The 15,299-nt window shown below is 47.4% G+C and overlaps 6 protein-coding genes across 6 annotated transcripts; 4 read left to right on the forward strand and 2 right to left on the reverse strand.

Annotated features, from left to right (window-relative positions):
• Positions 1-109: 109 nt before the first annotated feature.
• Positions 110-487, forward strand: N7537_009342 (uncharacterized protein; the record flags this gene model as incomplete). Its single annotated transcript, XM_056900396.1, has 2 exons — positions 110-123; positions 271-487. 2 exons carry the CDS (start codon positions 110-112, stop codon positions 485-487), a joined length of 231 nt encoding a protein of 76 aa, XP_056749064.1.
• Positions 488-3,455: 2,968 nt separating this feature from the next.
• N7537_009343 (putative C2H2 zinc finger domain protein) lies at positions 3,456-5,894 on the forward strand (the record flags this gene model as incomplete). The annotated part of the gene is made up of 1 exon (XM_056900397.1): positions 3,456-5,894. One exon carries the CDS (start codon positions 3,456-3,458, stop codon positions 5,892-5,894), a length of 2,439 nt encoding a protein of 812 aa, XP_056749065.1.
• A 1,090-nt stretch (positions 5,895-6,984) lies between these two features.
• Positions 6,985-8,327, reverse strand: N7537_009344 (uncharacterized protein; the record flags this gene model as incomplete). The annotated part of the gene is made up of 3 exons (XM_056900398.1): positions 6,985-7,121; positions 7,178-7,794; positions 7,870-8,327. 3 exons carry the CDS (start codon positions 8,325-8,327, stop codon positions 6,985-6,987), a joined length of 1,212 nt encoding a protein of 403 aa, XP_056749066.1.
• An 898-nt stretch (positions 8,328-9,225) lies between these two features.
• On the forward strand, positions 9,226-9,639 carry N7537_009345 (translocon subunit SSS1; the record flags this gene model as incomplete). Its single annotated transcript, XM_056900399.1, has 4 exons — positions 9,226-9,310; positions 9,365-9,423; positions 9,495-9,522; positions 9,599-9,639. 4 exons carry the CDS (start codon positions 9,226-9,228, stop codon positions 9,637-9,639), a joined length of 213 nt encoding a protein of 70 aa, XP_056749067.1.
• A 655-nt stretch (positions 9,640-10,294) lies between these two features.
• Positions 10,295-12,657, reverse strand: N7537_009346 (WD40 repeat domain-containing protein; the record flags this gene model as incomplete). The annotated part of the gene is made up of 6 exons (XM_056900400.1): positions 10,295-10,539; positions 10,597-11,362; positions 11,422-11,787; positions 11,864-12,240; positions 12,297-12,395; positions 12,459-12,657. 6 exons carry the CDS (start codon positions 12,655-12,657, stop codon positions 10,295-10,297), a joined length of 2,052 nt encoding a protein of 683 aa, XP_056749068.1.
• Positions 12,658-14,414: 1,757 nt separating this feature from the next.
• Positions 14,415-15,096, forward strand: N7537_009347 (sorting nexin-3; the record flags this gene model as incomplete). Its single annotated transcript, XM_056900401.1, has 3 exons — positions 14,415-14,492; positions 14,680-15,001; positions 15,068-15,096. The coding sequence occupies 3 exons, from the start codon at positions 14,415-14,417 to the stop codon at positions 15,094-15,096; spliced, it is 429 nt and encodes a 142-aa protein (XP_056749069.1).
• Positions 15,097-15,299: the final 203 nt, after the last annotated feature.

Genomic DNA, 15,299 nt, shown 5'->3' on the forward strand with positions numbered 1-15,299 from the left:
TGAGTAGCTTCCTTAGCTTGCTAGTCCTATCAGTCCACTTCATTCCTTCCTCCCTCAAAGTCGAGTTCACCGACGCTTTCAAAGACAATTTCCGTGATTAACCGCCAACATGAGTTCCAACAAGTAAGCCCGCTAGCTTGATAGGTAGCATATACCGTCAATACCCGCACATCCCCCAATACCCCTAATTCCCACAGTTATCATTGATGATATTCAAGAATCTCATTGTGTGTCTCTTTGTTTTATCTGCTAACCTTGACTTCCTCTCAGAGCCTCGTCGTCTGACTTGCTCACGACCAAAACCTCCGGTCCCACTACCCAAGGCACTACTTCCCGCGGCCACAATGATGCTTCGCAGATTTCTTTACTCGCCTCCAATTCCGAATCACAGAAGGGAACCTCATCTATGTTTGGGGCGTGGGTGAATGCTCCCAGCTCGTCGGATCCGTGGTCATCGACCAAAGCCGCCTACTTTCCTCAACGTTAGACTTTGGTTATCTCAATTTGTTGAAATTGGGATTTGTATCAAATTATTGTACAAGGGTTTCCGGAGGAGTTCGGTGGCAAACTAGATCGGGACTCTGTTTCATCTTTCTAGTTTGGGGCGCTACTTATTAGAAGGGAAAGACTTGGGTAGATTGACTAACGGTTTGGGGAATGGGGCTCCGGGGCTGTCTTGCCGATCATTTGTGTTTTATTCTTTCTTCGTCTGTAATTTGTTCTCTCTCTCTCTCTCTCTCTCTCTCTTTTTTTTTTTTGGCAGGCACAGGGGCAAATTTATGAATAGTACGGCTTAGATTTGTGTTCTTTTTTCTTTATTTTCTTCCCTAGATCTAAACAAGGCGATTATAGTCAGGCAATACATGACGTATTGCACAATTTGTTACAGTTACGTTACCATTTTGTTACACCAAGCAGTAGATAGGTATCTCACCTTGATCAAAATTTCCTTCAAGTCGAAGTGGCCATGTAGTCAACTTTGGATGATCCGTGGGACGGGCGTAGGTTGAGTGTCGGTTTATCCCGTTCCCGACCCGATCCAAATCAGTAACTCTACGGGAACAGAGTACAATCAATACCATTTCGCTCTCTTTTTTTTCCATTTCTCCTTCTCTACCAAAATTTATGTGTGTAATTATTCGTATCCAATTAATAAATATTTAATCTTTTTAATCTCCACCTCTCCAACGCAGCCCCATTTTAATATTAGAATAAGTCTTGAGACAACCTGTAAATAAAAAACGATAAAAATAAAAGCCTGGTGGAGGGTCAAAGCGAGGATTTTCAGTGGCGAGTATCACCACAAGTTGCCCAAGTATCATAGGATTTCTGGGCAGAAGACAAAAGTACAATCCAGGATGGTTGTCGTCCGAGCGCAAGGACGGGTTGATTGGTACAGGAACGAAAGGAGTTCGGGCTTGCCGTTTGGAATGATAGACAACTGAACACGACCTTAATTAAAACACTGTTTACATTCTAGCCATTGGCAACGTGAAGAGGAGGTGGTTAGTTTATCCTAATCCCCCTGTAACGGTAATGCTTGGTTATGCAGGTCCCATGGTTACTTTTCAAATCATCTGCTCGTGAGCTTTCTAATCCCATTTGCCATGACAAAGCTGACAAATCCGGAAAGTTTTCCAAGGTTGCTTCACTTCCAGGAGTGTTGATGGTTGGATTTCAGTATTTTCATTCATTATGTCTCGCGCCCTTACTACCTTCCCCGCTCTTGCCTTGCCAACAAAATGCTAGAAAACTTGCCAGGGATTTCTAAAACGATGGACGTCATGTGTCTGCCCGGGCATGTCCCTTAGTATGTACTCCGTAGCTGTCCTGGCAATACTCAAGTCCGTGCGTCACAGGATCTATCGGATTGCATGCCTATCCTTTGGACTCGGATATGATTAGTGGATGATTTCTGTTATATATTTTCTCGAAGATCATTTTCAAACATCCTATTGCCTTGCGTTTATTACATATCCCGTGTCTCCCCAGAACAAGGAACTCAAGCATCCGAGCTTCTCCAGGCCGAATCGATACTCCCGGAGACATTAATCGTTTAGTCGGAGATATTCCCAGCTTTTGCTTTTAACTCCGAGAAACCGATAAGTAAAGCTAAGGTTCATACGGGGATTTTGATTTTGTCTGGGTTTCATAGTCCCAATTGCCGTTCATTGTTGGTCAACGGATGACTGGGGTTGATCTGCCTGCATAATCAGTATTGCCCCAATAGAATATTTTTGTATTTTGTATTTTTTTTGTTCTGTTTTGTTCTCTTCAATTATACCACGGTCTTGTGGATGACCATCTCAATCCCATTGAATTTCGTTTTTCTTGGCAGTTCTTTCGTCTTATTCCATCCACTACATGATCGCTTAACTATGTTGTATATTCGAGTAATCCTAGTCGATACCTACGTCACAGTCTTCCTCGAAACTCATCTCACTCCAGACTCTGTAGTGTAGAAATACGTAGACTTGCCGATGATCTGCGCTAACCAAAGCCACACGTGCGGCTGCTAGTTAATAAGATGTTAAAAAAATCCCCTATGTACTATTTTCTATTTACCACTTTGGAAGCACTGCCTCCCTTCCCCGCGAATGTTCAAAGTATGTAAGATGCCAGAGTTGTAACCTCAACATGCTGTAAGGGTTGCATTTAGTTTGTTTTTAGCGAGTTAGGATAAAGATCCGGTCTCATAGGCCTAAACATTTACAGCTTTACACCAACGGCTTTAAATTGTAAGGTGAATGTCGATTCGTTGCCTTGTTTTTTTTTAAGCTACCCAGTTCGCACCTGGACACGAAGCAAGGTGACCGCCTCATTGCTAGTCGGGTTCTCTTGGACCAAATTACAGTATTGTACGGAGTCCAGCGTACTGGAAACATCCTCTCTCGTTCCTCCCCAAGAACCAGGCTCTTGGGCGGAGAGATCGCTTCGACCCAAAATCTCCCTTAACCCCCCCCCCCCCCCCTCTTCCCCATTTGGTTTTATACTCTATTTTTTTTTGGATTTCTTTTCTTTTTCACCCTGGTGATGGGGGGAGGCGCAGGCCGGGGGGTCCAATATTATTTAAGTAGGACAAAAGGACTCTCTTCTTCTCATCGATTAAGCATCCTTTTTCCCCTCAATCCCAAAACACCGTTCTCTTGTTCTCTTGTTCTCTTTGCTCTGACATCATTTACACTTACTTCTCCAACCTTGGAAAGAGACCTGTCCACTCACGTTCAAGAGCTATTCTCTATGCTCTGACATCGTTTACCTTCTCAAGACCTGTTCACTATGAATTCCACTTCCAATAACGAAGAGGTCGATGAGATAATGGAGTGGCCTGTACCTCCTAGCTCTTTTACCTCATCCGAAGTGGGTGTTCATCCAGTGATTGCAGCAGCTCCAAGGTACTAACATCTAAGCAGGATTATGTATATTATCATACAGCAACACATTCCTCTGCCGATATGACGAGCCTTACGAGTTCGGAGGCCTTTCCATATGATTCCGAATGGATCAACGCCGAGTCCATCAGCCAGATGCCAGAACGTCCACAGCAATATGAAAATGATCTGGATGGTATTGATCTGAGATGGTACCAGACGGATGAAAATATCCCTCAAAACCTAGCAGATGATCTAGGCAGTTCAACTATCACTCAACGACCAGCAGATGATATAACAAGTGAGAGTACTGCGTATCCATCTGGAGGGTTGGATCGGACCGCGATGGGAATCCCAAATTCCACACCGTTGTCTTTGCAACCTTCGGAAGATGCCGTGAACCAGGCTTTCAGCACCTGCTGCGCTCTCATGTATAACCAGCCATGTGGTCACGATCAAATCTCACAAGGGGTGCAGACCCTTGAAGCGATGATAATCTTCCTTCACACAAAGCTTCCCGCACCTCCCGTTTCATTAAGCGAGTGCTCAGGAGGCAAAAAAATGTATCGATGTTGGCAATGTGATCATGAGAGGGAAAGAACGACGTTTCCAACTTTTGGTACATTCAAGAGACATTTGACTAAACACGGTATACTCGACTGCGAGTGGCGTTGCACGGAGCCGCACTGCTCCATGGTCTTCCACCGGCGAGATAGGATGCATAGCCATCTTATTATCAAACATAAGAGACCCGATCTGCTCCCGGCTGATGTGGAAGCAACTCGGGTGAGATATGTCCCTCCAACCAACTGTCCCCTTTGCTACGATGAGACACCTTCTTGGTCTGTCTATTTCGAGCACATCAAGAACCACTGTCTCATTTCCCCTCATTCGGCGAATGTCTCTGCCAACGGTGATAGGTCTCACCATGGCGACAATGGTGGCGGCCACGGCAATGGCCACGGCCATGGCCATGGCTCGTCTTCAGCCGGGCCCAGCAATTTGAACGGAGAATCGCAGTATAACCGAACAAATAACAGGACTGGGGGTCCATCTTATTCCAGTACGAGCTTCGGAGGCTTCGGGAGCAGGAGAAATGCGCATCCTGATCCCATATCACACTCAGTTTCCGACGAGCACCTCAACAGTAACCGTCGTCAAAGTGCCACTGATGTCATTGAACAAAATTCAAACGGCAACTTGCTTGGCTCATCTCGTAGGCCCAGGCCTCACCTCCCCAGAGCCAGCGGTCAGCCCAAAAATCTACAGCCACCACCGAACCCTGGATCGTCACGAGTCGATCATTCGACCAAGCGTAAGCGCCCGGACAAACAGAAATGGCCAACGGAAGAGAAGGCCCCTAGTCCGAAAAAATGCAAACGATGTGATCATGACATGGCTGAATGTCCAAAATGCAAACATGTTCTTAGTTGCCACAGATGTGGTGACACGCCCAAGAGTGCTATCCAAGTTGGGTCTTCCTCGAGAATACCTATGCAAGCCCTCTCAGATTCATCTTCTACTATCATCAATTTGAACGAGTCTTACTTTATCCCTGAACCATCGGCAAACTTTGTAATGCCTCAGAATATGCCTACTCAACCGCCTTACTGGAATCCCAACGAAATAATGCATTTATTCGATCCACGATCATTTGAAAATCCGACCAACACGTTCATGGATGATCCACCCTCATACGATCATGTTATAAGGATGGCAATGAATGTTGAAAGCCACCCACCGCCGAGTGATTTCGACGACAAAGTGCAAGAGTCGGTTATCTTCGACAGTGATGTCAGGATACTTCGCAGCATTGGACTCAACACATCTATTGACCCGCTCGCCATCAAAGGACAAACGATACAACCGAGACCGAAAGCCTCTGGTGGTCCGGCACCAAGCTCATATGCAGACCTTGTTTTCAGAGACAAGGCATCTTCACCCATTCTAGAAGATTCCCAGCCAATATCTACTTGCCAATGTCCATGCGTGACCATCCCAACTGTGGACTACCAAGCCCACGCAAGCCTCAAATTATCAGACAACAAAAGAGTCGAGATGACCTTCAAAATGTCCCCGGCGCACGAATCGAGTCACCCCCTCCGCACGCGAGTACGAGTCTTCGTGAAACTTTTTAGTCTTCGCGCATCGGCAGCAAAGGCAAATACCAAGAAGCAGAGGACTCGCTCTATCCCATCCGAAACCCTCTCCGACGAGGGTGCCGAGTCTGACACCAATTCAGACCAAGAGCTTACTCCCACATCGCCTTCCAGCTCCGAACTCACCCCGCTTCTCTACCGGACCGAGGACGTGCAAGACTGGGAATTTAGCTTTAACATCAAGTCGGCTCTAACGAAACTAGCCCAGTGGACCAGCGGCATAGACGCCGACATGTGTCAGAAACTTCTCCTTTCTGATCCTGGCCATGTACTAGACTTGATGTCCATGTATGTTGTGTACAAGTTCAAGATTTCTTGGTTGTTGATGGGTCGCAATGGGCTCAGTCTGTTTTTGAGCATTTAAAACCACCCTATCACGCCCACTCTCATACCCCGTTCATAATCTTCTACCCTTATGCTTGATACCCCTAATGTCTTACCCGATTTCTGTTCATATTTGCTTTTTTTTTCTAATGTTGAATTATCGCGCTTTATTCTACAAAAAAAAACCCCTCCTGTACAAGTCTACATACACAGCGATTGGGCATCTAACTTCAAGGAGATACATAATGTCGTCATGCGTTTGGGGGGCATACTACTTACATGACATTTCACGAATTACAAGATTGAATTGGAAATGAAAATATGATTTACGCGTTATGAAGCTCCTCCCAGTCTCAGTTCTAGACAACTTCCACTAGAGTGCGTACCTAGTGTTTACCTTCTTGCACCGCTCCCGTCAGGTGTCTATACTACATGTGTGTAGTCTACTTTAGGCAAGCAATATAAACAGGGAGCTCTCTACACAAACTAGGATGTACCCTGCTTCTATTTGGTAGATATCAGCCCAAAGGCGCCTTTGGTGCAGGGGCATTGTATTGCAGTGCATAACCTCGCATGTAGCTTGAGCAGGTGTACTAGCTACCTGCAGATATATTAATCGTTCATATATATCGCTTCCCAGATAATAGTTGGATGTGAGGGTATTATATCTTATATTGTCCACCCTCTCTTCTTTCTCAGTGCCCTTTTGGCAGTCTACCTCTACCCGAAATCTCGACTACGTATGTAGCTAATTACATGGATGTACAGAGTCCATACATACATGTACTCTGTACCTAGAAAATAGAAAATGGAAAATGGAAAATGGAAAAGATATATCCTAATACACCATAGAAAAAAGAAAAGAAAAAAGCGAAAAATCAAGCAGGACCGGAACTGGTACGATGATCTGAAAACAACCTCGCTAGTTCGGCATTTCTCTGCAGCCATTCCATTCCGATAATTCCCCCAATGATTCCAACCTGAGCATGAAAAAGCAACCATAAAAATAATATGGCAAAAGAACAACCCCTCTTCGATCTGAAGAAATCTCGCGCACTAAAGACCATCATAATCAGTAGCAAGAAGCTCTGAGAAAATACCACCAGAACCAACCGAGACGCGTGATATTTTTAGTCTTGACGGCTGCGCTTCGCGCCGTGGGGGTTCCAGGAACCTGCGTCGGAGCCGCCGGGCTGATTGTTGGGGTTTGGGTTGTAGTAGCCCTGATTATTGAATCCGGGGGTTGGACCCTGGAAACCTTGTTGTCCTAGAAAGTCAGGATCGTGGAACCGAGAGGATAATCAGTATATCAGGATCGCTTACCTTGCATCGGCATGTTGCCTCCCATACCGCCCATGCCACCACCCATCATGGGGTTCATACCAGCCATCGGGTTCATACCCATGCCACCCATGGGGGGAGTCATAGTAGGCATACCCATCATGTTCGGACCACCACCCATGGGGTTCCCACCACGACCGCCGCGCATACCAGCACCGCCGCGCATACCACCCATCATGTTGCCGCGGTTGTTGTTGAATCCGTAGTTCTGCATTCCGCCCATCGGGGCACCCTGGAAGCCACCCATCATGGGGTTAGGCGCGCCTTGGAATCCACCCATCGGGTTGAAATTGCGGTTGTTAAAGTTGTTGTTCATGTTACCACCCATGCCGCGGTTGTTGAAGCCACCCCGGCCACGGAATCCACCACCAGTGTGGTTGTTCATGCCGTAGTTGGGGTTGCCACCGGTGTTGTGGGCAGCACCGCCGCCGCGGCCACCAGCATTGCGCATCGGGGTATCCTTGGGCAGGGTCTTAAATGGGTTTTGGTGGGGGCTGGTGTAGATCACGGTGTGCTTACGCGCGGGACCGCCGTTTCTCTCGATGTTGTGTTTAGTCGCTGTCGTTGCCTGCGCGGTAGTGAACTCAACAAACGCTTGACTATTAAGGTTTTCAAATGTTAGTATCAATGCTTGAAATTGTTTTGGTTTGCGACCAGGTATATAACGTTCTTACCCCTTGCTCTTGCCGTTCACTTTATGTTCGCTGAAGGTCACGTCCTTAAGCTGGTTCTCGACTCCGGCTTGGTTCACCCAGCCTCGGATATCGTCATCGGTAGTCCACCAGGATAGATCCGAGATCAACAGCGCAGTTGTCGCATCTGGATCCACGGACTGGTCTTCGTATTCCTTTCGCTTGACTCCCTGGGGGGGCGCAGGCAGACCATGGTGGGGAGTCTGCTGCTGAGGTGCCTGCTGCTGAGGGGCCGGTGGAGCTGCATTATTGTTCACCTGCTGGGTCTGAGTGGCAGGAGCGTTCTCATGCTTGACGGTATCAGTGCTGGACTCGGGCTGATTCTCGGGAGCATCCAGAACGAGCTCAGTATCCTCCTGCTTGAAATCTCCGGTGTCATTGGCATTGTAAGTGCCGTCGCCGTAGATGTCAATGTCGAAGTTATCGTCGTCGGTAGCCATTGCGAACTAAATTAGTATCGATTTCAGGGGATTGGACCTCAAAGAAATGATTGAAATTGCCTGAGTATCTGATGTTCGATAATACAGGCCCTTCTTCTTCTTGATCCTTTCCGCTTCTGAGCAAATCAAGAAAAGTGCATGTCTGCAGACACAAGGCACCAATTAGCATTAAGAATAACATCTTGAGAAAGAAAAAAAGAAGAAAAAAGCCGAAATCTGTGTAGGGGTAGCGCGATTCCCGTAATGGTTCCCAACAGCCCGTCGGACTGAGTCCTCACAGGTAAAGCGGACGGAAAATTGGCCATTCCCCCGAAGGGTAACATGAAAAGGACATGACATAGAAACAAATGAGGCCAGACAATACGTACAATCCGAAGCGAGGAAGCGCTTCCGGTAGAAACAAGACTTGCGCGAGTTGCAGACGCGATGTACAGAGAAGGGAACCAGAGTTGTTCCGCGAATGTTCGGATACAGAGTAGAAAGAGAGAAAAGAGAAGAGAAGCTGCCACAGACAGGCAGCAAGAAAGCGATTGAGTAAATGGGGATGGGTTAGACAGGAGTGAGAGCAGAAAACAAGGGAAAGGTAGCCGTTAACGACTCTTGGGGAGTATGAACACGCGCGCCGACGGTTCGTCAATCACGAGGGCAGATCCTCAAGTTCAAAAATCTTCACGACAATGATATAGCTGGGGACGACGATGAGCGATGGCGATGTAATTGCGCGGGCGAACCACAGCGGGCCAGACCTTGGAGCTGGAACAAATATTATCCAGTTGCCCGAGCCCCATAGAGGCCAATTGGTCATTCCCGGAGAAACCACCTGTTCTTCTCCAATTGTCGCGACTTAATCCCCTTCAAGTTCCTCTTAATCTTTTCATAATTCTTCATTTCCGCCATCATGTCTGAGACTTTCCAAGAGCTTGCCGATATCCCTAAGGACTTCGTCCGCGAGGGTTCGCAATTTGTTCGCCGCTGCACCAAGCGTATGTTGATCGGCAGTCATTTCGCGAGTTCATGACACGCTGACTTTCCAATAGCCGACAAGCGTGAATTCATCAAGATCAGCCAGGCCGTTGGCATGGGATTCCTTGTTATGGTATGTACCATTGTGCCATTGTGGCACCCCCTGGATCGCAGTTCAAGCCGGAATACTGACATCGCCGATAGGGAGCCATTGGTTACTTCGTCAAGCTGAGTACGTGTTCCAGAATGCGGATATCAATCCACAAATGCAGCTTTCATGTACTGTTATACTAACCTACTGGTTATAGTTCACATCCCCGTTAACCAAGTGCTGGTCGGTGGCGCCTAAGGGAGAGGCACTCCCAGGAGACGGTCAGATCCATTTGACAAGTTGGGAGTGATGGAAAAGCTGTTGATTGTGGGAAAGTCCTCAGAGGGCAAGAGATGGAGAATGATAAGAGGCGTTATGGCGCAATCCTACCCAGGTGGTCGCAGGCAAACCCATTGAATGACACCGCTCTATCATATCGCCTACACACCATGACATACCCCCCGGGACTCCCCGAAGAACCTGGACTCCGAGCCTGACTCCATTTCGGACCACTTTTCCTTTTTTATGTTTTGAATTTCCGTGGCGATCCCCATCGGCCACTTGGCGCTTTTTTTGGCCAGCGATAGGAGGCAGAGCATGATCGCTATCTATGAGATACCACCTTTTTTTCGCATTCTGTATCAATAGGGGTCCTTGTTTTACTTAATTCACACCCTTCAAGCATTCATTTCCATCTAAAATTCCCTGATATTGAGCTTTTTGAAACAGCCCGGGATCATATCTACAGTGGTGGACCGGACGAGATGACAGATTGCATTTGTCAAAAGAAATTTGACTACCATGGAGTATGTGTTGTGCAAAGATACATTAGTAAAGACGCCCAGGATGTGCAGAATCAAAAGCCATCTGTGAATGCTTTTTTGTTGGACCAAAAAGAACAATCATCCCTCGCCTACCATACTGTGTCCTCTGCTTCTTCATCACCAACCCATCGACGAACTGGCCGACTGCGCAATGGACGCCGAGGTCGACTATGGGGTGCATTTTCACGGTATTGGTCGAACTCAGGGATGTATCGTAATTTGTCGTTACAGCTTTTGCCAACCGGTGGATCTCCCTCGTCTTTATTAGCACCCGCGTTCCACGAATGCACAGTACAAGTGCCAGTAGACAAGCCCCAGCCATTCCAAGAAGTTGCTAAACATAGGGTTAGCTATGTGGACTTAAACAAACGTTCCGTGGTATAGTTCCTACCTGCTAGTACCGGCGCACTTGGGTGCCAGCTTGCATCGCGAACGCAAGTTCTCCAAAGCATCTCCCCGCTCATTTCATACGCTGTAGCATAGGCCTCTGGATCACGCGGTCGAGAGTTAAGTGTCGCTTGACCAACGTCGATGGTGCCGGCTAGGGTGGCGTCCAAGTTGTACACATAAACCTTGCCGTCCTCACTTCCACTGTAAACATAGCGCGAGTTTGTACTTCCCGAGGGCGAGAAGTGGCAGCGAATCAAGGTTTTAAGCACTCGGTGGCCTCGATATGTAACAACAGAGCAGTCATTCTTGGCATTTCTGCGGTACTGATCTGGATACTGCTCGAAGCGGTAATCGAAGCCGGTTGTGTAATCGACGGGGTCGATGTTTTCGATATCGGCGGATGTCATCATCTTTCGCAAGTCCCAAAGCTTCATCGTTTGGTCTTTGCTATTCGATAGGACGTACCGGCCGTCGCCTTTGCTGTCAACGTAGGTCAGTCCCTCGGTGTGGCCCATAAAGGCACCAGCTTCACGCCCATCACCCATTGACCGTCGGTCCCAGACCCGAATTGTCGTGTCATCGGATCCAGAATACAGGATGTGTGGCGAAGACGTGTCACCGTAACACACAGCATTGACATGATGTTGGTGCCGATCTCGTAAGTTTAGGACTGGCTGTCGTGTTTCTAGATCATAAACAATGACCGAATCTTCCGATGTGCCAGCGACAACCTCGCGCCCATCTCCAGAAAAGCGAAGAGACCAGATCTATTAAAAATGGACTAGGTTAACCATTGAAATATCAATAAAAGTATCACCGCACATACCCCGAAGTGCGAACCACCCCAGCTCCGTCTTCTTCTTTGGCCTGGTGGAGTAGATAAATCTAAAACCATAGGATCTGAATCGTCCTCTGGGTCTGTGGTGGCCATGTATGCCTGACTTCGTATTGAACTGTAGACAAGGAAGCGGTTGTCGGGGCTCAATGTCGCATCGGTGATAGTCCACTGACCGAAGGGATACTCGACAGTTTTGTAGTATTTCCAGTCGTACGGGTTGGACGTGTCGTACATTCGAACCTTGAAGTCTTGTGCGCAGCAGAAAAAGAAATTCCCGTCATCTGAGAACTGGCCTGAATAACTTCGCGTGTCATAGTGAATGATCCTGTCCGCAACCGAGCTTGGAATGAGGCCCTATTCGGCGCCAAACGTATGCGTTAGTCCTGCTCGCTATCATAATCTCCGTGTGTCGGCTATACACTTGGCCTACCTGAGAGATAGATTGGCCGGCTCTTTTCCGCACTCCATCAGTGTCAATGCCTAGTTCTCGCCACATCAGGCTTGTCGCTAGGTGTTTCTTGCGCTGCCTGAGCCGGTCGCCGTAGAATTGGTCAGTTCCGAAAAGACCTTCGCCCATCAATTTCTTGCCCTCTGGGTTAGGAACCGGTGGAAGTTTAGCTCTTTCTGCGGACCGTCCGGCTCGGAGGCGATTTCGGAATATGGGCATGAAATCTTCGTCGCTCAACCCATCCTCTTCATTTTCCAGCTGCTCCTGCTCATCTTCCATTGCCGTCGGCCAACCGTTGGCTTGGAGGATATGTTGTAAACCACTGGATGCAAGCAACTCGAATAATCGGGAAGCTGGTACTGGAATTTGTGAGCAATTGTACTGGCATCCTTCGAGAATTTCTGGCACAACGTACCACGAGTGCGTCCTTCGTTCAGGTCGTCCGTGTGCTCGCTCTCCGAATCGTCCGCCGTAAGTTCGATTTGAATGCTTCCGATGTTGATGTGGGTATTATCTATCACAAAGAAGCGGTCAGTCCATTTACATACTGTTTTGATGGCCTAGAATTTAGTCCTACCACTTGCAGTCCCCGAGCCCATTGGCTGGTCTTCATTGGATATGTCATCCTCCCATGCGCCATCATGCTCGGACGGCTCTAACGCGGGGTGATATTCGGTGTCAAGTTCATCCTCTTCAAGCCATTCGCGGGCAGGGTGCCAGGTCCCTTCTGGGCCACTTGGGGATTCTCTGCCATCATCAGGCACCCTTGAACTCATAGTGTATGTTGTATTGCTGTGGTAGTGAGATGAGGAGATCTCGTGCTTATCGATACATAGTTGATTGATAAGTCCCGACCTCGGTCACGGGCGCTGGATTTGGGTTATGTCACAATGTCTTAACTCCGGTTCTTATCTCCGGTCTGGACTTCCAATTGATGAAAGATTGTTGAGATCTTCAAGTACTCCCTCTATATAAACAATTTACTCTCCAATGGAAAGGGTCGTTGTCCACAAAGCCCTCTAGATTGTTATAAGAATATATCGCCGGCACACTGACCAATGTCTGTAATACGAGTATCCAGAATATAAAACTGAAGCATTATTGACTTATTTAGATCTTACACATTCGGGACTAAACGTTGTATTTATAAATTTTCCTTCGGCTGTGTCACCTACTTGGTGCCACCCGCTTTAACCCTATGGTTTTGGTGTGATTGAATGGCTTCGTTTCCCGCAAGTACAGCACTCAATTTACCGTTCAGGAACTAGGATGAACGCATTATATGCCGGGAAGTAGTAGAACCTCGTGGTAAATGCATCTCAGGCTTTTGCATATGCATGTTATGCAGAAATCATATGCCGGGGAGCGAAAACCATACCAACTCTTTCAATGTTTTTGGCACAAACTCTAATTCGGACATCTCCATTGCAATAAAATGAAGCTCCGTCGTGATATCTGAATACTGCTCAAGTTATATAGGTATGTATTATTGATTTTTGCTAATCAATTATCATACTGGCTCTTAGTTATATCTAGAATGGTTTTATTTTAGAGATTTTAAAATAACCTCCCTGCAGATAAATATATTGCAGATAACATCCACCATGCCCTCATCATTGCCTGTATCAAGGCAAATCTTGCACTAGCCCTATATTCTTCCTTAGCGTGTATTTTCTTGGAGGACTACTTTGATGGCTGGCTAATGTGGCTGTATCTTTCTAGAAAGATGTATTAAGGAGGCTAAAGATTTGATAGTCTCCTTGGATGATGTCGCTGACTATATATACCTAGGTATCGGCCACTATTGAAATTTTAGTACGACTAATTTATTTCCTACTTATCTAGTTCAGCTGGCAGTCTGCAGAGAAGGAAAAGAAAATGGGAAAGAAAATGATGGATTGAATGGAGCTGCTCACCTAGAGAGGGAGAGAAAGAGGAGAAGGGGGGTCAATCCTGGTGAGAAGTAGAGACATGTCCGCCTAGGCAGTAAGTCTGCTTCAATATAGTTCCACAGGAGGGACATGCAAGCTCGGTGTTGCTGTTTGTAAATTTGAGGGGGAACATTCTGTTAACTTGGTCATGGCTAAGTATAAACTATGTAGGGAGTGTTGGTAGCTTTGGGGGGTCCCTCAAGTGTGTATATTTTGAACTAGACAACATAAGAACAGTCCGCCATTATACAGTCTTTGCTAGCTTTTTTGCCTTTTGCTTTTCTGTTTAAGTTTGTGCAGATAAAGTTGTTACATGAAGTAGACAATTCGAGAAAACTAGTTATGTCAAACGGCTGTCAGGAAGATAAGCCAAAAGGGCGGATCAATTATTTCCCCGGTCCCCACTGATAGATATGCTTCTCCAACTTCCGAGCTCGGATACCTTAGGATCTGCTCTGTAGTGTTCAGTTCCCGGGAATTAGACGGAGACTAGCTATCTCATTGAATATCCCACGCTCAACTCACCATCTGAGCATTCACAATATCAAACCCCGCTCGCCTTCCCCTCAACTTCCCCTCCGCATCACCCCAACCCCACCACGATGCAGTCCGTCCCAGAATCGCGACAGCAGTCCTTTGAGGAGATCTACGGACCTCCCGAGAACTTTCTCGAGATAGAAGTGAGTTACACGATGCACAATTCCCAATATCCACCCCCGAATCAATCACCTACTCCAATACCCCAGAGTCTCGTGCCCACATCTCTCCCCTAATCAGCCTCCATACATCTCCACCCAAACCCGCATCATCACCACCCCCCATCCGGCACCAAGAATGAACACCCCAGACTAACAACGGCTGCAATAGGTCCGCAACCCCCAAACCCACGGGACATCTCGCAACATGTACACATCGTACGAGATAGTGTGCCGGACCAACATCCCCGCCTTCAAATTGAAACACTCCGTCGTGCGCCGTCGGTACTCCGATTTTGAGTATTTCCGCGATATCCTGGAGCGCGAGAGCACGCGCGTCACGATACCCCCTCTCCCCGGAAAGGTGTTCACCAACCGATTCAGCGACGACGTCATCGAGCACCGTCGTGAGGGTCTGCAGCGCTTCCTCCAGATCGTTGCTGGACACCCTCTTCTGCAGACGGGGAGTAAGGTGCTTGCTAGCTACATACAAGGTGGGTTTATTCTAGTCGCTTGTTCGAATATATTTTATTGGATGTGTACTAATGATCATTCCGCAGATCCTAACTGGGACCGCAATGCGTGGTAGATGACCAGTGCCTTGACTATTAATTCATTAACGGGAAGCATGTCTCATTCCTCAGGATGGGATGAGACCTTGCATTCGGCCTCTTCGGACTTCCTTTCTTACCTTCATCTCTATCCTCTTTCTTCTTCCGCTCCCTCACGCTCGTGTCCTTTCCCCGGCAGACATCTTTCGCGATTGAAAATGGGTACCCGCAGTGTATGCTA

The sequence above is a fragment of the Penicillium hordei genome (assembly GCF_028827395.1).
Source record: "Penicillium hordei strain IBT 12815 chromosome Unknown utg000005l_segment0_segment0, whole genome shotgun sequence".
Lineage (NCBI taxonomy): Eukaryota > Fungi > Ascomycota > Eurotiomycetes > Eurotiales > Aspergillaceae > Penicillium > Penicillium hordei.